The sequence below is a fragment of the Malaclemys terrapin genome, chromosome 1, assembly GCF_027887155.1.
Source record: "Malaclemys terrapin pileata isolate rMalTer1 chromosome 1, rMalTer1.hap1, whole genome shotgun sequence".
Taxonomy (NCBI): domain Eukaryota; kingdom Metazoa; phylum Chordata; order Testudines; family Emydidae; genus Malaclemys; species Malaclemys terrapin.
The window spans coordinates 160,582,139-160,607,138 of record NC_071505.1 but is presented as its reverse complement, the minus strand read 5'-3'; the positions used below and the strand labels follow the sequence as shown (position 1 = coordinate 160,607,138).

General features: G+C 38.4%; 1 protein-coding gene across 3 annotated transcripts in view; it reads left to right on the top strand.

The window, feature by feature from the left end:
* The window catches only part of CIP2A (cellular inhibitor of PP2A), a 32,870-nt gene that overhangs the window by 2,787 nt on the left and 5,083 nt on the right, over positions 1–25,000 (top strand). Inside the window, exons 2-18 of one of the 3 annotated variants that reach the window (XM_054045538.1) lie at positions 1,610–1,757; positions 3,258–3,370; positions 6,624–6,718; positions 7,355–7,451; positions 9,009–9,131; positions 9,308–9,453; positions 9,797–9,872; positions 11,827–12,054; positions 12,617–12,776; positions 13,939–14,080; positions 14,964–15,063; positions 17,841–17,959; positions 18,621–18,813; positions 21,134–21,208; positions 21,314–21,424; positions 22,402–22,598; positions 23,871–23,984. In XM_054045538.1, coding sequence (XP_053901513.1) covers positions 1,610–1,757; positions 3,258–3,370; positions 6,624–6,718; positions 7,355–7,451; positions 9,009–9,131; positions 9,308–9,453; positions 9,797–9,872; positions 11,827–12,054; positions 12,617–12,776; positions 13,939–14,080; positions 14,964–15,063; positions 17,841–17,959; positions 18,621–18,813; positions 21,134–21,208; positions 21,314–21,424; positions 22,402–22,598; positions 23,871–23,984 — 2,237 coding nt within the window. Of the gene's footprint in view, positions 1–1,609; positions 1,758–3,257; positions 3,371–6,623; positions 6,723–7,354; positions 7,452–9,008; positions 9,132–9,307; positions 9,454–9,796; positions 9,873–11,826; positions 12,055–12,616; positions 12,777–13,938; positions 14,081–14,963; positions 15,064–17,840; positions 17,960–18,620; positions 18,814–21,133; positions 21,209–21,313; positions 21,425–22,401; positions 22,599–23,870; positions 23,985–25,000 lie in introns of those variants that run through there. The other 2 variants (XM_054045555.1, XM_054045546.1) reach the window with 2 other exon arrangements.

The window sequence follows — 25,000 nt, the reverse complement described above, 5'->3', positions numbered from 1 at the left end:
ATTACGACACAGATTACAATATATATGAAAATGTAGAAAAACGTCCAAAATATTTAATAAATTTCTATTGGTATTCTATGTTGAACAGTACAATTAAAACTGTGATTAATCAGGATTAATTTTTTGAGTTAATTGTGTGAGTTAACTGCGATTAATTGACAGTCCCAGTTAAAACCCTAATCAACCTTGTTTTCCCAAAATGCACTTGACAGTCTACTGGTGCGAGTTATGAGTGGTACATGAATGTTTTACAACTGAAATTGTCAGTTGCATAACTTTCAAAATATGCTCAAATGCAGATAATTTAATGTTTTAATGAGTATGTCTGTAAATCTTGTTCATTTTTGTTCTTCATTGTCTATAGCAACCAACTGTAGACATAACTGCTGTAACTTTTTTAGTTGTCTATTGTATAAACTAGTTGTAGCAAACTATTCCATGGTATAGGCTGTAGAGTTAAAATGAGATTAATTCCAGCGTATTTTAGTGAATTTGACGGTTCTACATTAAAGAAAACAAGTCATTCTTTGGCACCTCCTAATTTGGAGTTGAAGAAACAGAGTTCAGTCTTTCCTGCCTTGGTTCTTTAATGCAACAGATTAGCAGACTGTTGTTTGTGAATGATATTTCATATCTTTGTATAGAATAATGCCTTTTTATTGAAATTCTGTGTCTTACTGTGAATTAATCTATCATATTTAATTGGGAACTAGTTTTCAAACCTTCTGTTCAAACAATACATTTCCAGGCTATGTAAAACCAATATTTTTTTTATCATAAAAGATGCATAAACTGCTGGGTAACTTACCTGGTGCTGTATGTTTCTCATGTACAAATACAGACTTGTAGTATTTTTGTATTTATAAACTAGTAATGATTTGTGTTCACGCAGCAGCTGTTAACTTAAAATCAATTCCCAGTGGTATAATTGGTAGTGCTGTGCACAAAATAATCCAACTGTTAATTATGAGTCTGAAACATTAATATTTTACTGTATCATACAATATTTTCAAATATTAAGGACACACATACCAGACTCCAAAGAGAAACTGCTGAGCTCCAGTTCATTTGCAAACTTGACACCATCAGATCAGGATTAAACAAAGACTGTGAATGGCTATCCAACTACAGAAACAGTTTCTCCTCCCTTGGTGTTCACACCTCAACTGCTAGCAGAGCACCTCACCCTCCCTGATTGAACTAACCTCGTTATCTCCACACTGATATATACCTGCCTCTGGAGATTTCCATTACTTGCATCTGAAGAAGTGAGGTTCTTACCCACGAAAGCTTATGCTCCCTGTACTTCTGTTAGTCTCAAAGGTGCCACAGGACCCTCTATTGCTTTTTACAGATTCAGACTAACAGGGCTACCCCTCTGATACTTGACATACAGTAGTGAAAAACATATTTCCAGAGTTCTACAAATTCAACAAAAGTGAGCTTAAAGAGGCAAGCGAAAGTATCCATGTGCTGTCAATGATGCCACTGGTGTTGGCAGTATATTGTATTGAACTGAAAATACGACTCCCCTCTGAATCTTCTGCTGAACTGAGACAAATACTGTTGCAGTTATATAATACTTATTTAATTTAAAATGTCTTTTTAGGTTATCTCTGGATTGAAGCTAACAAGATTGTTTGCATCAAACCAAATACTGCCAAGTGAATGTCTCAGCTGTCTAGTAGAGCTCATTGAGGACCCAAATATAAGTCCATGTCTAATCCTGTCTGTGATTACTTTGCTGTCACAACTAGGTAACTTGTTCACATCTTTAACTTTTCTCTTAGGGGAATTAAGGCTAAATTTTTAAAGATTTTTAATAAGTCTTAAAACAGTTGGAATCAGTGACAGGTTGCATGCGCAATTGAGTTATTTGCTATATTATTTGTATATTATCTGTGTAAATTGCATTGATTTGAGGGATGGGAAATAATTAACTCTGTACTATAACAAAATTAATAAGTATTTAGTTTTCTTGCATTCTGTGGGAGCACAGAAATTGCCAAACTGAATCAGAAAAAAATATCCATCTGGTTTAGTATTGTCTCTAATATGGCCCGTACCAGATGCTTCGGAGAATTATGTAAAAGCTCCTGTGCTTGACAGCTATCTAATATACCCATAGGAGAAGTTTGTTCCTAAATCCATATAGTTAGTGGTTGTCTTAGGTTCCAAAGCATGAGGGTTTCTCTCTCTCTCTCTCCATCAACCTAGCTTGTGTAACTGATGAATGACACTTGCAGTATTCATTTTCTTTGACAGCTGCTTTCCCTTTGAGATTCTTCCACAGTTGCAGTTAGCAGAAGAAGTGTCAGAGGTATAAAAGGAGAGGGTTGCTGGCAGGGCATTTGTTACGGGACTGCACATTTGGAACTTGCTTCTGCTCTTTAACGGACTCAGGCTGATTCAAGCCAGTCTCCAGGGCATGCTTGAAGGATGATCTTTTCTTTCTGGCATTTAGCCCATAAAAGTTGGGAAATGAATGAGGTTGCAGAGCATTTGAAGGGGGCTGGTCTTCTTAGGTTTATTACATTTGGTTGTATGTTGGTATAATATGGGGTAGTTGGAGTCTGTTGTGTTTTTTTTTTTTTTTGTAAGGATTTTTATGGGTTCCTAGAGCTTGAAACTTTTTTTTTAAATGTGTAGCAGTAACCTAGATAAAATGCCTGTTTTAAGCTTAAGTTATTTTCTGTGTCTTGTGATCTGAGGGTGATGGGTCATGGTTAGAGGTAGACTTGACACTGGATAGTTTGTAAAGGCAGTGATCACCTTTGTAAAAGTCTGCTTCTTTACTCACTAGAGTGAAGAGTAGTTCTATCTTGCAGTGTTTGTAAACTTAGTTTTGAGGGCCCTCCGCCCCAATCTTGGCTGAAGAACTACAAGTAGATTTTCTGTGTAGGCTAATAAAGCTGCTTGACAGTTTTGCGCAGCTGGCCTATAATACTTCAAGAGGGGTTTTTTAGACAGGATGGAATGGTCCTTACAACATCCTGTGAAGTAAGTGGTAGTGATCTCATGTTGCATTTGGGCAAAAGGTAGTCTGGAACAAGCAGAGAGAAGTTTTGACTTGCTCATGGTCACAAAGCATGTAAAAAGTTACGGAGCTGGTTTAAAAAAAAACAAAACACACAACAAAACTAGGGATACAGCTCAGAGTTACTGGTTCCCAATTCAGTGCTCAGACTGCTAGCTAATATTGCTTTTATTATTAACTACTGTTGTGCAGGACTTTAACAAATGCCTTTACACTGTAGTTTTGGACAAAGAGACCAGAGAAGTTCTTCAGAATACTTATAATTTGACTAGCGTGCTGGCAGGAGTGGTTCACCGAAGCTCTACCAATCCTAATGATCCAGTATTGTTACAGGTAAGACAAAGTAATGCTTAATATTTTATCTGTATCATAGAGTTAATTCTTCTAAAGAGTCTATTCTCAAAAATTTATAACAAAACCAAAAATGCTATATTTTTAATAAGCAGGGATCCCTAATAGAAATCGTGCATTTTAGGAAACTCAAGGTCAGGGATTCTCACAAGAAATGTTTTGGTGGCCTTAGAGTGCAGCCACCAACTCTTGGTGGTGGCTGCTCTGACAATTTTTCTTAAAATACTTAACTTTAGGAAAAACAAATATGCACATATACATGTCCAAATCGTAATTTATTTAAATAGGTTTTTTGCTGACTCAATAATAAAAATAATGTACAATTGTCTCTCTTCTTTACTGGACATAAACAGAATAGAAACAAAATAAGGTGCTTTGTATGGTCTTGTCTTTTTTGTTGTTTCTTTTGCTTTTTTCATTTTTTTTTTTTAAAGACTTGCTAGATAGTAAGTCTACTGCTGTGAAAACTGATACTTGTATGTTTGCTAATATCACTTTAAACTGAAGGCTTACTATATAGCTCGGAGGCAGTGAAGAGTGATGTTAACAAACATACAAATATCGCTTTTCACAGCAGAGTTACTCAGCCCCGGCACAAGCCCGGGCAACAAATTAAGCCCTGGATAGAGAGGTGGGTAGGGAGGCAGCGGGGGCCAGGGGCAATGGAGGGCCGAGGGAAGTGGCAGGGTCCAGCGACATTGGGGGGGTTGGTGAGCCTGCAGCCTGAGCTTGAAGGCCTGCAGCTGGGGGATGGAGCCCCAGAGCCTGCCACCCACCACCCCAGGGCAGAAGCTGGAAGCCCAAGTCCCACTGCCCCTGGGAATGTGGGGAATTCACATCATCTGCCTGCTCCTCTGGCATTTGTGGCTCCAGAAAGGAACAGGGCCCAACCCCTGCTGGCAGCCCCAGGAGAGGGGCCACTGCTTCCCCTCCCCAATCACTGCCCAGGAGTCTGTGGCCGCAAGAAGAGTCCCTGGTGGCGCATTTGAGAAACATTGTTCAAGGTGATCTCCCTGATTATATAAAGTATTTAAGTTGTATATTTTATTTACTGTCTCAAAGTTTTCTATATATAACACCATCATCGTAGTATCTATGTGATGTACAAATGGTTTTAGGACTACTTTTCAGTATTTACTTACGGTAAACTGCTTATATACTTTTATCTTGTGTTTTCACCCTGCTCTAATTTAGAAGAATTATTGACTTAGAAATGGGCAATGTTTACTTCAAGAAGCTAGTGAGGGGGGGAATGGTTTCATTTTCTGTTGTTTTGAAGCAAGTATTTAGCTTTAAGGATATCACTCTTGATAGTCTGATATCTCTGTTTTGCATATTTCCATCTTTAAATTTTTGTTACAGACCCTTTTAATCCCCCATCTCTTGCAGCATTCTTCATCTGTAGATCTCAAAGCACTTTACAAAGGAGACAGACATCTCTATCCCCTTTCATAGACAGAAGAATGAGTGATATAAATACCTATAGACACTGATTCTCTGGTCAACTTATTTGTGTCTACTCTAGCATCAGTCATTAATGAAGGGAAAACTGGCTTTTTCCCTGTTAAGGTCAGGTTACTTACAGTGGGTCCATGTTTTCGTTCTTCCATCTATTTACAACTATTTGAAGGCAGAACCAGACCTATCAGCCAAGGCAGAATGGGAATGGCTGTATGTTTTTTAGACCCTGCCATTTATGTTCTGCCACCAACAGCTGCAGCCAGATCCTACTCATTCTTCTTAAAGCAGTCCTCCCCAGATTGATTTCACTGGTTTTGGTCTGTCCTCTTTATTAACCAAGAGCATTTGGCAATGCTTTTTTTAACCCCTGGAGATTTTCTTTTAGCTGGTACTGGTCTGCCAGCTGTCATTTCTCTGCCATCCTTGTGTTGCAGTTCTTTCTTTATGGTGGAGAAGACAGACAAAAGAACAGAATCGGCCTGCAATGCTGCACCTCTTTGGTAGTGTTTAGACAGGGATCTGCAGGGAAAAGATTGAGTCACCATTGCAGCCCATCTCTTTTGATCTAAGGGGACTCTCCAGAGGTCACAGGGCCTGTGAGGGACTGTTAAGGCACCAGGCGACTCAGGCAGCTCATGGGTTTGTCTGGTGTTTAACATATGAAAGCTGTCAATCTGAAAATTCCCATTTAAAATAGCAATGAAGTGTCTAGGATGGCGGTGGTGGCAACCAGCCTATTTATATTTGTCCCCACTTCCCTAACTTAGAAATTTTAAGTTATATATTTGGGTGATATCCTTTCCTATGCTATGGAAAGCTTTACAGTCAAATCTCAAATTAGCTACTTTGGGAAGTTGAGTGAGTAAACTCATTTCTTTGCACATAGAAAGAGGAGTTGGGGGTATTTATAGTAGAGTTTGTAGGAAAATTTTTGTTGTAAACAGACATTTCCTATGGAAATTTCCATTTTGACAAAAAAGCCATACTCCTTTGGGGAAAAAACCTTCATATTAAACAATTATACTGTTCTTAATATGCATGTTTACTTACAATATACTATTGCTGTTGTAGATTACATTTTGGAGGTCTCTAAATAGTTATATGGGATTTGTTCAAAAAAAAAAAATTCAGGAGCCTCACTGAAACACAGTTAAATGTAGAGAATCCCTCTACCTCATTGCAAGTTTATTGGCCAAGCTGTGTGAGAGAACTGAGCAGCCTATTCCTAAGCAAGTCATACGTGTTTGTGAGCATTCAGATGTACTAATCCAAGATTGTTACCTTGCTTTCATTAAATAAGTAAAGATATGCGAAGTGAATATCCTACATGTATCAATACTACATTGTTTCTGTAACACCATAACTTTCTACTTACGAGATCTAAACGTGATTCAAGTCTCAAAATTAACACTGCTTATTCTTATGACACATTAAACCAGTGGTTCTCAAACTTTTGTACTGGTGACCCCTTTCACATAGCAAGCCTCTGAGTGCCACCCCTCCCCCCCGCCCCTTGTTAAATATATAAAAATGTGTTTTTAATTTATACCATTATAAATGCTGGAGGTGAACGGGAGTTTGGGGTGGAGGCTGGCAGCTCGCGACCCCCCATGTAATAATCTTGCAACCCCCTGAGTGGTCCCAACCCCCAGTTTGAGAACCCCTGCATTAAACTGTAGAGAAGTATCCTCTGTAGTCTTAACACCAAATGTCCATGTTCTACAGTAGAATGTTGTGGGAAGGCTATATAATTGACTTGGTTTTATTTCTTCAGAGTATTCAACTTCTGCAGAGATTAACCTACAATGTCAGAATTTTCCATGCCAGCACTCATATTGACGAATTGATTTTATTCCTAACGCATCATGTGTAAGTATGTGTTCAGTTTTCTTTTTGGGGAGAAATCTTTAGCTAAACACATTTCTAAACTTTCTTTAATAGCTTCATTAATTTGTTATTTCACTAGCTTTGGATGTAGCATTAATTATGTAGTAATCACTTCTAAATTACCAGACATTTTGTCTCTTTCAAAGTGCTATTGTTGCAAAGAATATTCAAAGATGGGGCATTTAGTCTACAGCTGGTAGTTTAAGGAGAATTTGAGCTTTTTGAAGAAATAAGATAAAGAAATAAACCAAAAAACTAAAATAGCCGTGAGAACACTTCTGCCTGGCATTTAGACTTATTTCACAATTTGAGCCACCAACTCTACAACAAGCTTTGTCCTGGCAGATTGCTGTGCCTGTGTAGAGCTCTAGTGACTTTAATACAGGCACCTGAAGCTCATTGCAGGTTTAGGACCATAGACATGAGCAAACTGTCAAAACTCTTGTATTGTGTATTCCATACTGAATATGTATTGCAAGTTTATAAATGTCTTTAATACATGACTGTAATTTGGATGAATGTTTATGAATTGAAGGAGATTTCATTGAATTCTGAATATATAAATGAAGCTAAATGACTGTAACTGTTAAATTCTTAAGTCCTGTGGAACTTTTTTAGTCAGTCAACAGAAGATGAATTAACGATACCGTGTTTGGGACTAATGGCAAATCTTTGTCGACACAATCTCTCTGTTCAAGCTCATATAAAATCTTTGGTAAGAAACTTCTCTGATTATGTATTTTCTCTTCTGGGGATAGAGGAAAGGAAGAGAGTAGTCGGAATCTGATTATTTGAGGACTTAGAGCTCACTTTTTCACAGACATCCTGTTTCCACCCATCCCTCATGTAGCAGTGATGATTCCAACTTTCTCTCCAGAGCTTGCAGTGCCACTTTAAAATTGGGGGAAATGATCAGTGGGATAATGTGGAGCGCCTACCCTCCTCTGTGCTTTGTTCACACCATTACCACCCAGTTCAGATTGCACATGCTGCTTCCACACATCTTTAGTGAAAGATTAAGTTGAGGTCTGAAGCTGACCCACCAGTTGAGATCTTGTGGGAGAAACTAAATTTTGTCAGTGTAAAAGCATGGCATCTTCTCTATACCTTTAGCATGAGACCATTTTAATGTTAATATTGTAGATGGATTTGGGCAACCAGTGTTGATTTTTGGCATAACTTGAATATGAAAGGCTTTTGCCTTTCCGAGAAGAAAGCAAAAATCACCCCTGATCTTGGTGTTGGATTCATGCCCTTATTCTGCATCGAAACAAGTTTATTCAACAGTAATATACCTTTCATCGTTGTTCCCACAACTGCACAAATTAATGTTAACTATGGTTTGTAGCTGAGTGACGAATTCACAGCAAAGTGGAAAAATTGTGGCATTTTATGGGAGAAAGACAGATTCCATGCCAGAGGAATTAATCCAGGGGGCCAGATTAAAGTGAAAGGGGAAATCCACATCTCTGTTAGCTTTCCTGTAGACTCAAGCAGGCATCATCCTGTTGCTTTATATTTGGCTTGTCTTGATTGTTTTTTAAATTTCTCTACTATGATAAAGGCTCCAAACATAATTTTGTGCCATGAGGTGAAGTCTAGTGCTGCAGAATTAGAGTACACAGGATTCTACTTAAAAGCCTGTGGAGTAGTTAACACCCTACTCCTGGTTCCTTAGGGCAAACTAAAGCTAAAATTTTCACCAAATAATTCTTACCCTAATTAAGACTACAAGGGAATAAAATGGAAACGTGAAATCTACCCTCAGCTTTGCCAAAGTATTTAGGAGCATACATAGTTATTTCCAGCATGTGGAGAAGTTAATTCTTCCATAGAGGACATTGAGAGTAGACTTCCATTGTAACCCTGATATTTATAAAGAAAAAAATATAGCTGAATTAGACAGGAATCAGGTGTCCGTTTGCGATAGCTAACTTTTAGCTACAAAGACTTGTGTTCATGAAATAGCATTCCATTCCATTCATCTTGCAAAATGAGAGTGAAAATCCTCCCTCTCCTTTTTCTTTACCATTCAAGTTTGACTTAAAATCTCTGTTCTAGAGGATACTTTTCATACCAGTATGTGCCTTATGTCGTAATCACATTTTGTATATTTCCCATGTAATTCACTGCCCTCTTTCTGGGTATCACCTTAGAATAGTTTTTAGGCTAGGTTGAATCCTTATTTATAAATCATTATTTCAGACAGTTCTATCAATTATGTTCTCATTAAAACTGTCAAATGCTAACGAGTTTCTCCTTTTTGCTATAGAATGATGTGAAGGGTTTCTATCGTACCTTGATCAGTTTCTTGGCCCATAGTAGTTTAACTATGGTTGTGTTTGCACTTTCAATATTATCAAGCCTTACTTTAAATGAAGAAGTTGGAGAAAAGGTAAGTAAATATTTTGGAGTCTTGTTATGAAAATCTCATTGAAATTTCTAAACTTTGAGTAAGAGTATTAAATAACCATAATGACTGGGTCGGTTTTCTGACTGTAGTTTGTTTTGACTAGTGGGAGATGATTTATTGGTGGTGTAGCATAAATAGCTCTCATTTCCTTTTATTAGCTCTTCCATGCCCGAAACATTCATCAGACATTTCAGTTAATATTCAACATTCTTGTAAATGGCGATGGCACACTGACAAGAAAATATTCTGTTGATCTACTCATGGATCTGCTGAAGAACCCCAAAATTGCAGACTATCTTACTAGGTATGACTTCACTTTGTAAAATTAGCCAGTTGCAGATTTAGACTCATCTTCAAATAATGATGAAAGAAACTTAATATGCTGAGTTCCTAATAAAAAAAAAATTCTTTAGATAGCAACATAAAATACAAAAACAAGCTTCAGGAGAAAGTGATTTTTAAAGTATAGCTTAGTCTTTTAAAATATAGCAGTTACAAGGTTGAGGATGCTTCCTATTGGTTTTTCATAACCATTCTAGGAATGGAGCTGGGAGAGGGCATTTTAATCCACTGCTGTTCATAAATGTTTAATCGAGTAACTACTTCAATGAAGTAAGAGCTTAGTTTATTTCTCATTTATAATCTAGATATGAACACTTCACCTCATGCCTCAATCAAGTATTAGGCCTTCTTCATGGAAGGGATCCTGATTCATCATCAAAGGTATTTTATAGTGAGAGAAACTATGCAATCTAATTTACCAAGAATTTGGCCCAAATTAGGAGCTCATAACTTCTAATACTGTCTCTAGTTACTTTGTGGCCTTAAGCAAATCTCTCTCACAGGTGTTCAGTAGCTCTTGAAACCTAAGTCCTATTAAAGCCAGTGGGAGTTGAAGATGTTCAGTACATTCTGGGATAAGGCAATTAATCTCTGCGTCAATTTCACCATTCATAAAATGAAATAATTCCTCTTGTTTTGAAGATTAATAGTCATACTGCAACCTGGAAATGTTACAGGTTAAATATTATTTGCAGTTGTACCTTGTATATAATGTAAACGTAGCTATTTTTAAAGGTTTTTGTAAACCTTCCTAAAATGAATTTTACAACATGGCAGACGATAAATGCGAAATCATTTTAATGTGTTGGACATTGAGTCTACTAGTGAACAAAAAAGATAAATGCTTGATATGTGAAGGTTCCTAGAGGTTTATTATTTAAAATCTCTTCTTTTGTGAATGTGTACATTTTCATCCATTAATATCCTAGTATATATACATGTGCACTGCCAATAGATTGCTGGGCAATAGTATTATTGTTTAACATCCAGTGTGCATGGGCAATGTGTTTTTTTGTTGTTGTTGTTGTTTTCTTTTAAATACGCCTGATAGCTTGGTCAAAGTAGTTGGGTTTCCATCTGACCATTTAAATGGATATCTACATCTTAGGGAATTTGAACCTGCTAACTTCATAGAAAAATAATTGCCCTTAAAAGAGAGCAAGTATACCTAATTTCTTTAATAGAATAACGTTCTGAGAAAGCTGCAAGCAACTAAGTGATCTTTTGTAATGGAAACCAGGGTGGATATTGATTTAAATTGTTTTTTTATTTTAATTTTTTTTAAATTTAATTTTATTTAAAATTTGAATTTTACAACTTATTGTAAAACCTAAACTGGCTAATCTATTAATTTAAATGACTTTAAATAAATAATACTCAAGCAGTACGTGTTTGCTGCCAAAATTTTAGAGAGACAAACTACTGTACTAGTGGATTTCGTTGGCTAAGTACTTGGAACTAGAATTAGCTTGACATCCTAAACCAGCTTTGACAGCGGTGGCCACTTATGCTGGTGTGAGAGAGTATTTTCTTCATTTCATTTTATTTAGCTAGTTCAATTGAGTGAGTAGCTCATTCAAAATTGAGAAACAGACTGGGATCTGAAAAAGCTTGTTTTCTCTTCCAATCTATGAATATAAATCTGCCTGAGAGGATGAGGTCTGCTAGTTCTATAATCTTGAACGACATTGTGACCAGGAAAAATCAGTTTAATTAATTTTACTACAGCTAATACTTATATTTAATACATCTGTTTTAAATGCAAAACATGTTTTGATAATTTTTTCTTATGTATCCAGCACTTTAAGGTAGTTTAAAAAAATTATTAGTTTAAATAATTCAATTTAAATTTCTATTCAAGTGCAGCTTGACACAAGTCACAAATTGAAGTTAATTTAGTAAATAAGAAATGCATTATTCACCATTTTCTAACATTAACATATGTTCAGATTCTTAATTTAAGGTATGTAATTGCTCAAATGTGTATAGTGTATCCTCTTAGTAGCAAAAAATATCAAATTTAGTGTAAAGGCTATATTTAGTTGCAAATAAATGTTTTCATGGTTAAATGCCAATGAAAATCAACTTTAGTTTATAATCTTGTTTTGCATTTGTACTTTAGCTATTTTCCTAATCAGTGACATAAACCAAGATTTCCTGTTTGCTGAATTAAATCATAATTAAAATCAGTGATTTAAATCAATCCACCCTCATGGAAGTGCTGAGATATCCTTGGCAGTAGGTGTCACTGTGCACAGTTCTAATAAACACTGTATTTGCTTTATTTGCATGACTGTTAAATATTTAACTCCTCTTCTACTTCTGATTTGTACAGGTCTTGGAATTACTACTTGCTTTTTGTTCAGTGACTGAACTGCGCCATGTTGTGCGTCAGACAATACTGGAGCCATCTGGTGTGCCAGTCTCTGGAAGTACCAGATTCACAGCCCGTTCTAAACCTTCAGAGCCATCTATTGTTTTAGTGCACTGGTTAAACCAACCATTGGAAGGATCTGAAAACTGTTGTGTTCTAGCTTTAGAATTGTTCAAGGAGATATTTGAGGTACCAAGACTGATTTTAGTGGTCACCTTGTATCTGAATTAATATGTTATCCAATTCAGAAACACGCACCTGTATTTTACAAATCATAAATTGTGTATCACATACATATTTTTATTTGGAAAGCAAAGCGTGAAGATAAACCCTAGGTGTAATTGCTGTAATGTTTCATTCTAGACTTCCACATTTTGTAACCTGGTTTTCCCCTTAAGAGGGCACTGTCAGTCTAGATCTTATATCTGATATACATTAAAACTGTTACCCAAATGCATAAAGTCTTGCATTTGGTTCTAAAATTTCTTCAAGAAATAATGAACAATTGTAGCTATTTTGAAGGACTTGCAGAAGTGTGGTGGTCTCTGCTGATTGTGTGCAGTTAACAAGTCTTTCCTCAAATCTGATGATGCCGGTCAATAGTTTGAAAAGTAAATCTAAAAACAGCATGATCAGTTGGGAGTAGGGCTGGAGAGGCCCTTAGGCTGGGATGCATGAATGTCACTGGGACCAAGGTGAGGAAATTAGGAGTAGGTTGCACATCCTTGATTGGTGGTTTAAATCTCTGCAGGATGTTATTGATACCGGCAACAGCAATTCAGCTGAACGCTTTGTGGATCTTTTACTGCCTGTCCTCCTTGATCACCTTCAGTTGCCAGAACAGAATCTGGATGAGCTATTAGCGAAGAAGAAATGTGAGAGAATGGTCAAAGTCATTGACGTCATGCTAAATATCCTTATGCAAGTTATTCCTGTTGGCTGTGTAACATGAGTTCTGTTGTTATAAGATCTTCTCAGTTGCTATTTTTATAGATACTTGTAAAATCACCTTTTTAAAAAAAAAGTTTACTTTTTTTAAACATATTAAGATGACCTGAAATTAATATGCCTTAAAGAAAACTTCAAAATTAAATTTTCCTTTTCCCTTGCAGCTTGAAATCCTTCAGGATGAAAAGTACTTTACTAGTTATTGTAACCAGTATATACAGAGATGACCTTATTTAACATTCAGTACAGGTGCCTTTAGGGTGAAATGCGGCAGGCAGCTGTTTAACAGCACATGGTACCACTACCCACAATTATGACAGGAAATAACCTTTTCTAGTTGAAACTGCAGGGGAAACTTAAGTAGCACATACTTGCTAGGTTGCTTTTGCAAAGAATCCATGGATTTTAGATGATTGCAAAAGAAAAAGGATTGTTTTGAGGCTAAGAACCTGGACTGCTGTTTGGCAGAAACAGAACCCAGATTGCCCACAGACTTCATGTGACCTTGAGCAAGTCACTTTCTCCCTGTCAGTGTCCCATCTATTTAAAAAAAAGGGGGGGGGGGCCAGGGGCTATTATTATGCTATTTCACATCAGTGTTGATAAATTCATAACAATGTGGAATGGTCAGTTACTATGAGAGGAGTACCATAAAGCTTTCAATTCATGCATTTATTTGTAGGTCCTCTTTTGTAAATTTGGAAAGATTACTTCTACAACATTAGTGATCCATGTCCTGTGATGCGGGGAGGGGTATTCTTTTGAATGAGCTCTAAAGTGCAGGGTGCCTTCTTTTCAGTTATTTCCTGTTGCATCTTGGTGTTCTTAGGAGATTCCCATCCAAGAATCTCCCATTCCCATCCAAACTTTGCTCTGCTAGAGATTCACAGCTTAATGTGGTACAAGTTTAGGTTTCTTAAGTGCCAGAAAAAATGTGTTTTGTTTGGAGAGAGAAAAACAAAAGCTCACTCCCTTGTATCTTTAAGGAGCTTCATTGTAATTGAGAAGTGGTGTTAACTTGTCAAGTGTCTCAAACATTTGATTTTTTTAATCTAATTCAAAAAGCTTTTAGTATATTATAATGCATACAAGAATAAATTAGTCTGCATCCTTAACTGAATTTACCTCTTTGTGGAGATGACACAATGAAAATGCATGCCTCTAAGGCACTGACTGCAAGCAGATGCACATCTCTAATAGAACACCAATTTACCTGCAGTGGAATTGATGTTGGCTTTGGGACAAAGGTAGTGGACTCTGAACTGTGGTGAGTGTGCTAAAATCAAATTAATCTAATACCTAATTTACTTTGAAAATGAGGGTTATAAAGTACCAAAAAAACCTGTGCTTCTGTTAAGGCTAATTTTCTTGGCAATAGAGAGCAGCATTGAGAGAGCAGAATGGTAGCTTTAGCTGTTCATTGAGTATTGTCTTCCTTAAATTGTTAGACCTTTTGTAGTTCTTTCAGGATAAATTGGAATTCTGGTTAGATGGAAAAGCAAATCTAATATGTACTAGTCCAACCTTAGTTATCAGTTTATATCCTAGGTGAATTTAATGTTCAAGCCATCCATTCTTTTACATCTTGGGTTTAAACAACTGAACTTCAGAAATTTATTTGAAATTGTTTCGGTAGAAACATTGAAAATACATGATTTCAGAGGGACCAAATGGGTTGGGGCATGAGAATGGGATCATCGTACGTTTTGCCTCAGTGTCACCAATTTTAATCTATCCCATATGATTGGTGACTAGGAGTTATCATTTGTCCTCTATTAATTGGCTTATGTGAAATGAATTTCTTATGTCCGCTTCAAGTTTTACAAATGTTTCATGTAAAATCCTCCGTTGTTGCTATTGGCTTCCTTATTGATCACAGCAGAGAGACCACAGTGTGGTGACTGAACTTTCTGCTAGAGATAGTAGGTGCACATTGCATGGTAGAGTAGGGGAAGCCTGCATTGCTACCATCTGTTGTTTCTGTTCTATGAATTGGTAGAGGAATTCAATTTCCATGTTTGCTATTGTATCATTAAATTCAAGTCAACCTTTTTTCTAAAAAGAAAGCACATAATTTTTCTAAGTGTAAACTTACTCTCAATATATATTTAAAACTTTCACTTTTCATTCCAATTTTATTTTGTTTAAAGCAAACTTGCTGCTGATGTCATTTTGAAAACACTTGATCTTATGAGCAGACTTAAACAGTTGGTGCCTAGTATGGAAGTCAGTTTCTACAAAATTCTTCAGGTAGGCTTTAAATGATTTACAAAGAATCATTAAGAAGGTGAATGTATTATATCACCCTTGATTTGATTCTGAATGTGTTTCAGCATAAATCTTAAGTGTCCATAACACATTGAAGAACCTGCTCAGGGAGCTGAGATTCCTCATGTTTGTTGTTCAGTCCAAAAGTTTTTTTTATGTATGTTTAAAGTATTTAGTTTTTAAAGTTTCGAGCTTTTTATTCCAGTGATGTATGTTAAGATATATTTAAATATAATGTTTATGATCAACTACAGTAATAGTAAAAAGCAACAGAGAGTCCTGTGGCACCTTTAAGACTAACAGATGTATTGGAGCATAAGCTTTCGTGGGTGAATACCCACTTCATCATGCATCTGACAAAGTGGGTATTCATCCACGGAAGCTTATGCTCCAATACATCTGTTAGTCTTAAAGGTGCCACAGGACTCTGTTGCTTTTTACAGATCCAGACTAACATGGCTACCCCTCTGATACAGTAATAGTGTTAAGGTTGAAATTTAAAATGTCCTATACTCAGAAAATTATTTTGGTTCCTATATCAAGTAGCTGGCTCGGAGGATTGGTTACTAGGAAATGAAACTTTTCACCTTTTGTCTGAATCCAATTTAGCTGTTTTGTCCGTATGGAACTATACAAGTCATTACTGACCAGTCCGATGAATTGTATTCAGTATGCTTTCTTGTGGACAGGTGTTCACAGTGCAAAAACCATCATAATGCCTATATTTGCACCCTTTTTCTCAAATGCAAGGACACTCAACTTCCTTCTAGTTCTCATTGGGGTGACCCTCTAAAACAAGATTTGTGTAGCTTTCAGGACGGTGGATGACTTAAGCTATTCTAGGCATGCGTCTAGCATGATCTTGTAAACCCTTTAAGCTCATGAGTCCTCATGTTCAAAGTGAAGCACGTGCTTAATGGATTGCAGGTTTGGGGCATTAGTCTTTCTTCTGCTATCCACGCCAGATGGGAGGAATACTAGTATTTGGACACAGCAGATGACTTTGTGCTCAGAGGCCATAATACCTCTATCATTACACATCATCTGAACTGAATGCTTGTATTACATAAGGGGTCGGCAACCTTTCAGAAGTGGTGTGCTAGAGTCTTCATTTATTCACTTTAATTTAAGGTTTTGCGTGCCGGTAATACATTTTAACGTTTTTTAGAAGGTCTCTCTCTATAAGTCTATATATAATATAACTAAACTACTGTTGTATGTAAAGTAAACAAGGTTTTCAAAATGTTTAAGAAGTTCCATTTAAAATTAAATTAAAATGCTGATCTTAAGCCACCGGCCTGCTCAGCCCACTGCCAGCCTGGGGTTCCGTTCACCTAGGCCAGCAGTGGGCTGTGCGGGGCTTGCGGCCGGAACCCCGGCAGGCCAGGGTCCGACAGCCAGAACCCCAGGTTGGCAGCGGGCTGAGCGGGGCTGGGGACCGGGACCCCCGACTGGCGGTGGGCTGAGCGGGGCCAGTCGGGGGTCCCGGTCCCCAGCCCCGCTCAGCCTGCTGCCGGTCTGGGGTTCTGTCCACTGGCTCCTGCCAGCCGGGTCCCGGCTGCCGGCCCCGCTCAGCCCGCTGCCGGTCTGGGGTTCTGGCTGCCAGTCCCTTGCCAGCTGGGGTCCCAGCTGCCGGCCCCGCTCAGCCTGCTGCCAACCTGGTGCTCAGGGTGGGGAGTGCAGGAGTCAGGGCAGGGGGTTTGGGGGGGCTGGGTATGTGTGGAGGATGCAGGAGTCAGGGATGGGGTCGTGGGGGGGATGCAAGGATCTGGGGTGCAAGGGGGGTGCAGTGGTCAGGGCAGAGGGCTGAGGGGGTACAGGAGTCAGGGCATGGGGTGTGGGGGGGCTGGGTATGTGGAGGGTGCAGGAGTCAGGGATGGGGTCATGGGGGGGATGCAGGGGTCAGGGCAGAGGGCTGGGGGCGTGTGAGGGGGTGCAGGAATCGGATGGGGTTGGGGGGGGGCATGCAGGTGGCTGGGGTGCAGGGGTCAGGGCAGAGGGCTGGGGTGGGTGGGCTGGGATCAGGAGGGTGCTCCCTGCCCCCTGAGCGGCTCACGGCAGGGGGCTGGAGGGATACGCCCCGCTCCTACCCCCCTTCCCCCTGCCTCTTCTCCGCCTCCTTACCGGTCTGAGCAGCGAGGGCGCTGGGGCTGCTCTTCTTCCCTCCCTCGCAAGGGCCATCGGTGGCAGGGAGGGAGAGGAGATGGGGCTCGACGCAGCATGCTGGGGGAAGAGGCGGGGGAGGGGGAAGGTTGGCTGCTGGCGGAGCCTGCCCTATAGCAGCAGCCAGCAGGACCAAGCTTGCTTCTGCCCCCTTCCCCCGGCGTAGAAGAGCAGGCTGAGTCGGGCAGGATTTTTAATGGCACGCTGCTGCTTGCCGGGGTCCAGCTCCGCCCGCTGCCGGGGTTCGGCAGTGGGCTGAGCGGGACCCCGGCAGGCAGCAGCGTGCCATTCAAAATCAGCTTGCGTGCCGTAGATTGCCGACCCCCGTATTACATAATTCTGTGCAGATAATGTACAGAATCCTGAAAGCAAGTTTTGCAGATTTGTAAAAGTTCATTGCTCTGGTTAACTAAATGGGTTTTCAGAAAATTGCAAGTATGTGTGTATAGATACTTTTTTTTAATTATTATTATTGTTTTTTTAACACAAGGGTAACTGAAATTTAAAAATATATATCTATTCACATTGGCTTCGGTCTATTGCAATGTCTGGATTCTTTAGTTGATTATAAATTGACATAAGTGATTTCTTCTCAGGATCAACGTTTGATTACACCTTTGGCTTTTGCTTTAACATCAGACCACAGAGAACAAGTACAGGCTGGACTTAGAATACTGTTTGAGGCAGCACCATTACCAGATTTCCCTGCCATAGTGTGAGTTTCTTATGTGTGGTAAGGGGGTAATAATATGATGTCTTTCACTTTCATTACTTTAGTCTGAGTGACTTGTTTAAAGTCTGTGTTTGAATCTTTTTAATTAGGACTACTAATGTTCCAAATGTTTGAGTAATTGTTACCTTCTTCAAAACATTTTTTCTGTTCTCGTAGTTGAATCTTTCTTCTCATCACCCCCAATGCTGGTCTGTCATGCATGCTGGGCCACATTCACAGTTCTCGGACAGGTTTAAAGTCCAGTAACTCAAACTATCATAGCTAGAAACAGATGTGCCATTTGAGAGGAGCTGGAAATATCCTTTCCAATAGGATACGGCACTTGTTTCTAGATATAGTAGATAAAGAGTTATAGAACCTTAAAATTCACATAGTGATTGTAGAGAGAAGTTGCTATCAGTGAACAATCAACCTCTGTTTTTTTTTTCTTTAGCATTTCTCCTTTTTAGATCTCAAAATATTTCATACTCATATCTAACTGAAGTACCTAATACAGTATGATAGTGCAAGTAGGGTTGATATGTTTTCAAAGTGTAGTGTGTAATTGTTGTAGACTCCTCTTTACAAAAAATCATTGTCTCCTACCCTCACATTAACATTCTTGCCAGGTTTTATTGCTTGCTTCTTTTGTCTTGTTATATAGGCTTGGTGAAAGCATTGCAGCAAATAATGCTTATAGACAACAAGAGAGAGAGCATGCACCAAAAAAAATCCATATGCAGTCATCCATTACTAGTGTTATGTCCATGAAGTGCTCTACTTCGTACCCTTCAAATGATGATGCAACAACTTCGAACATTCAAGAGCTAATACAGAAACTTCAATCTGGACTGGAGGTTAATAGTATTTTTCATATTTCTGGTAGGATAACTACTGACATTCTTAGTGTTTACAGAAGAGGTGTAGCACCTGAAACTTTTAGGCTACAAATGTTAACTCGGACACCTCACCTGAACTCAATATGTATGCTCTTACATTCTCAGGCAGAAGCCCAAATAAAGAGGATCCCAGTTGTGTCCAGAAAAGTCAACAGTCTGGTCTTCCAGACTTTCATAGTCCAGAATCTTTACCCTGAGAGTGTATTGCTTATGTTTACCTAGCTTTCAGATATGGGGACTTAGCAGATGTGTCCCAGAAGCAGGGCCGGCTCCAGGCACCAGCCCAGCAAGCAGGTGCTTGGGGCGGCCAAGGGGAAGGGGCGGCATGTCGGGCTGTTCGGGGACGGAGAAAAGGAGCTGCCGCCGAAGAAGAAAGCGGCGCGGTGGAGCTGCCGCCAATCGCGATTGCGGCTATTTTTTTTTTTCCCCGCCACTTGGGGCGGCAAAAACCCTGGAGCCGGCCCTGCCCAGAAGATCTAAGCTGTTGCAATGATGCACAAAGGGAGAAGTTTTTTTTACAGAAGGACACTCCCTGGAGGGCAGATGACATTCTGGCATATAGGGTCAGGGATAATCACCCATCTTTTAGATGCTTGTATATGTCCCCCAAACACAGTAGTATTTGAGCACCTCCTGATCTTGATATTTATCCTCACAGCATCCCTGTGAGGTAGGGAAGTCGTTTTACAACAGTGGAAATCTTGCTTCCCTCTGATATAGCATGCATTGTAAGTTGAGCAAATAGCTTTATTACATTAACATTCCTTTAATTTGAATTCTAAAGCATATCACCACAGTGTCTAGGCACCAAATACAGAATTTGTTGCATTAAGTTAACTGTGGTTTCTCCAACACAAAGGGACTCCAAATACAGGAACAGCTCCTGCAACCCAGACCATAAGCTGAACTTCTGACAGAAAGAAAGCTTATTGGCATATACCTAGTGATGCACTTAACTCTTGTGATCAGAAGAGTTGCTCCTTCGAGGAGGGAATGACTTTTTAAAATTTGATAATTTGTTCCGTGAACATCAAACACTTCAGCCTTAAATGTTTAACACAAGCTACAGAAGAAAAGTGGACTCCTATAGAAGATGCCATCTTTTTATAATGTAGTTTAAGTTCTTCACATGAAGAAGCTAAATAAATTAAATACAAGATGTGCAGAAAACAGAATATTCCAATGAATGTTTTGTCATTGACTTTGACATGTTTGTACATTTAAATAAAATTCTAAATGAAAGTACTTACTCCACGTGATCCTTCAACTTTGTAGCAACAACAGTAGGGTCCAAGAGGATAGAGAGAGAGCTGAAAAACATACAAATGGGGGAAAGAATAGATGTCTGATCTCCTTCTGCATTAGGGCATTTTGAACTAATTTGCCCCTGTGTAGGAGCTGGTGCTGTTTTGAAAACAAGATGTTAGTAAACTACTATTGGATGATATTTATCTTCTATACTGAAAAGCACAAACAGCTGGGCTCACTTGCGCAGCAGCATCTATCCGCATACAGTGAACAGTCTCCCCAAAACTGGCACTGGCACCTCCCCAAGCACTACCTTAATGGAAAGCTTTATCAATCCCCAGACCACACCCCTGGAAGACCCTCTCCTCAATTACTACTCAACTGACTATAGAAAAATGTAAATGTTTACACAAATATTCATTTGAATAAACATATAAGCCCTATATTGTGCCATAAAGGTCAGTAAACTCTTTAGTATGCTAAAGGATCTTAATGAAAGATGGAGGAGACCTTTCACAAAAACTTTCTCTATATTGTTTTCATCAAAATATTCTGACCTGTCTCTGTCGAGGTCAATGAATTCTGAGATTAGACTTTTTGGCCATAATGCCCTGCCACTAGTCCTGCAGAACTGAAATACCATTTGTCAGGAGGAACACTTAAGCTTCCCACACCCAACCGAACCAATAGGCTTATTGTAGCAGCCTATATAACGAGTTTTCCCTCATTTTTGGAGTAACACTAATTTATGATCATGATAGCGGATGTTATGATCGTCCCTTTATTGGGTAAATTTTATTCAGTAATTCCAATACTTTCTTACATTAAACTGAACAGGACTGAGGTATACCCAAGTTGATGCAGCAAGGCTTTTAATGTTTGAAGGCCGAGCAGCTGCCAGCCTGTGGGCTCATTTAATTACTATTCTCTCATCGAGATCTATAAGACGAATGACTGTTCATCCAGAAACTACAAATTAGACAATTTATCTTCAGGCTGTTGAATTCTACTACTATAACTTCTCCCACAGATGAAGGAACCAATCACTGATGTGAGGATGTCTGACATAATGGATGTCTATGAGCAGAAACTAGCGGCATTAGCCGTGAGTACATATGAACATGTGTATTTACGTCACTGTTGAGTATGTGTACTTACTATGAAAGATAAAATTAATGAAATAGTGCTACTAATCTTTCTTAATCTTTAGTCCAAAGAAACCAGGTTACAAGATCTATTGGAGGCAAAGGCATTAGCGCTTGCTCAGGCTGATAGGCTAATTGCCCAGTACCGTTGTCAGAGAGTCCAAGCTGAATCTGAGGTGAGTATGAACAACCACACACTGGAAGGTAGAGATGGAAGATACTTATATGGTCATCTAGTCCAAACCCAGTGTTCTGTCATGGAGGCCCCAGTACAGAATGGTTCTCTACATGTGTCTTAAGCTAGAACTTCAGTTTCTTTTAAAAACTAAATACAAAGATTAAGATTACCACTTGTTTGTGGAAAATATTCTAATCTAGTGTCACTGCTAAAATTTTTTATACTTACTGTAAATATTCTTTTAGTTTCATCCTCTTATATCTATAAGCTCTTTGAGCTTCCATATTTGACATTTATGCCCTTTAGGTATGACCTTATGTGATTTTTGAAGCCTTCCCTTCCTCCACTGTTTAGCTGAGTTATGTATAAGACCTTTTGTGGATAGGTAGTGTTAATGCCCCATTAATGGCTGATCTTTCAGAACAGCCTCAATAATCTCCCCATCTATACAATAAGATTTACTGTACTAAATTTACTGCTTGTTCTAGAACATTATTTTAGAGAAACTGTACTTCTAAGTACAGTACTAAAATGTTAGGGGTTTGCAGACAGCCCTAGAACCTATTCCTGTTTATGTGCAAGCTAACAGCCAGTCTGTACTCTTTTTTTGGATAGAGTTATGCTTTCAAATGAAGCGTAAGCCACCAGTGTAATCACTTCAGATACTCTTTAAAAAAGTATCTAAACTATTTTTTGTTTTACTTTTAAGGTCACAAATTACTACTGTATCTCAGAGTGTAAAATAACTGATTCAGTCATCATTTGCCAAAACTTTAAACGTGCTTAAAACTTGCTATCTAATTTTAAATATAGTGCACTGACCATGGAGCATTTGATCATAGAGGTTTTGTGGATAATTTAGCAGTAGTGTACATTCTAATTCCATGTGAAATTCCCCATTGTTTTGAGTGAGTTAAGCAACATATCCTAGATCAAGCATGTAAAGGAGTCTTTGTATTTGCTTTTTGCTCAAAGGCAAGGACGCTTGCGGCAATGTTGAAGGATGCAGAGCGAAAAAATGAAGAACTTGATGTGTTGCTGAAAGCTCAGCAGGTAGAATCTGAACGGGCGCAGAATGACATAGAGCAGCTCTTTCAACACAATCGGAAGTTACAAACAGTGGCTGAAGAATATGAGATACTGAAAAGATCTTCCGTGGATCTTCTGCAGAAGTAAGAACTTAAAATCTATCTTTACTACTCGTGTACTGACCTAAAACAGAAAATTTTCAGATAGATAACCGATCAAAAGAGAAAATAGGTTTTCACAGGCCCTTCTTAAAGGACCTACTTTGACCTGATTAGTCCTTTCAGCCAAGGAATGCAGGGTAGAGCTCTGTCTGAATCCAGTAAGTGCCCAATCTAGCTGAAGCAGAAGGAGGGCTTTGAGGTGTTCAAAGCACTATCTTTTTCTAGGCTAATCATATTGCAGGACAGTGTATTAAAACTCTGTTTATAGGTTTTAAGAGGGTCACTGCTAATGTACTTGAATTTTATTTGTTCTTGGATCAAATTAATCTTGTTTGAAAAAGTTTGTAATTTGAACAGAAAATAGAAATTGATGGATGAAGGTGCAGATTCCAAAGCTATTAAGTTAAGGAATGGATGAGGATGATTTGAGTAATGAAGATTTCTATGTAAAGAAAGAATGGAACTAGTTTGTTGAGTGGACATGATAGGTGTACAAAATTAATGGCTGAGAGGGCAATTAGAGTGCTCCTATTTGCCTGTCCTCATAATACAAGAATAAGGGGACAGACACTTAGTGAAATAAAGACAACAACTTTAAAGCTAATAATACAAAAAAAAAAATTAGGCTAAGAGGTTGATGGGATTCAAAAAAGTATTGCACTTGTTTGGATGAGACCATTCAGAGTTAGATTAGACCAGATCAAAAAATTTCAAAGAAATAAAAACCTTTGTGTTTTAGGCAGAGACTAACTTCTACCAGATACTCCTTAAGAAGGAACATCTCCTATGTGCAGATAATCCCATAATTGTCCATTATGGGAATTCTTGTACTTTCTCTGAAGCATTGGTCTGGCCTCTGTCAGACATGCTACTTCCAGTTACTGGTCTGATTATGTATAACTTGCTACATTTATGTGAACCACCTGGTTGTGGTGAACTTTGTCTGAAAGAAATGTGTAATCTCAATCCAATTCTTAATCTTAATAAACAATCAATGATAATGTGTAAGGGTTCCAATGAGGATTGAGGTTAAGATGAAAGTTGCTGTTAGTTTTTTTTATATTTTATCCCCTGCCGGTTTTTTAATAAGTGTTTTGTTGGTTTTTTTCCAAAAGTGGGGGTAACCATTTTTGCTTGGAAGTGGAGTGGAAAAATAGCTCATTGGATGTCAAAAGTATTTCTTCTTTCCTGACACAGTAAAGCTTTTAAGAAGTACTTACTCTTCTTAACCATAACCCATTAACTAACTTTTAGGCATGAAACCACTGAAAGACAATATAAAGATCTGCAGATTACATGTAATTCACTAAATAAACAAACTGAGGCCATGAAAAAGCTGAATGAATCGCTCAAGCAACAGAATGACAAGTAAGTTTAGTTCATTTTTTTTTAAAAGCAAATTAAAGGGAAACCATCATCAAGTCACATCAATATTAATTGTTTAATTATCTATGGTTTCAAGTATCACCTGAGATGTATGTGCGAGGAAGACTTCTCCATTTTGCTTTGTGTAGTTACTCACCTATTTCCTCTGCGTAATCATTTCTTCTGGTTTTATTTCTGGTCTTACACACAAACAGGCAGGAGAACTTGAGGTAATGTATAATACCTGAGACTACTTAGTGTATTTTATGGAACTTAATAGGTTTCAAGATTCCCTTCTAATGTACAAGGATTCTCTCTTCTCATGCAGAATATTGCTTTTGTCAGCAGACGGGGTCAAAAGTTTTGCTAATTAAGTAATGCCCTCTCATTAGAGGGCATCTTAAATCAGTGCCAGAGATCATTGAAATTCACTATCATTTAACTACTGTGGGCCAAATTTCAGTCTTTGATGAGGCAGGCAACTTTCTATTAGAGTCCAATAGGAGTTTGATTAGTCTATGGCTAAATTTCACAGTTTTTATTAGTACTTTGATAGCTGGTAGTACTCAAGGCAATAAAGAACTTGACAAAGAAAATGACTCTTAGACGCTCTACAATTGTAGAAGAGAGAGTTTAACTTGTTCATCACTTTCCTTTATAGCAGGGGTCTTCTGTACAACTTGAAGTAATGGTGGTAGATGGCTGCCCTTCATTGCAGTGGGTCAACCTATAATCACTACTGTAATTCAATATATAATTCACTTTTGCTGCACTTCATTCTCCTCCTGTAATACAGGGCTTGAAACATTTTCAAACATTACTAATTTAACTTCTTTCTTCACTTCACAAGCACAGGTATACTCCCATAGTCCTATACCAAATGAGCAAGAATTCTGAATTTTGTTTTTCTTTCATTTTTCCTAATCCATCAGAGTACCACCTGTCCCAGGTTTTTGAGGATAGAAACTACAGTTTGTTGCAAATTGATGGTCTGACAAGAGCAGGGGGCTGGGCAAACT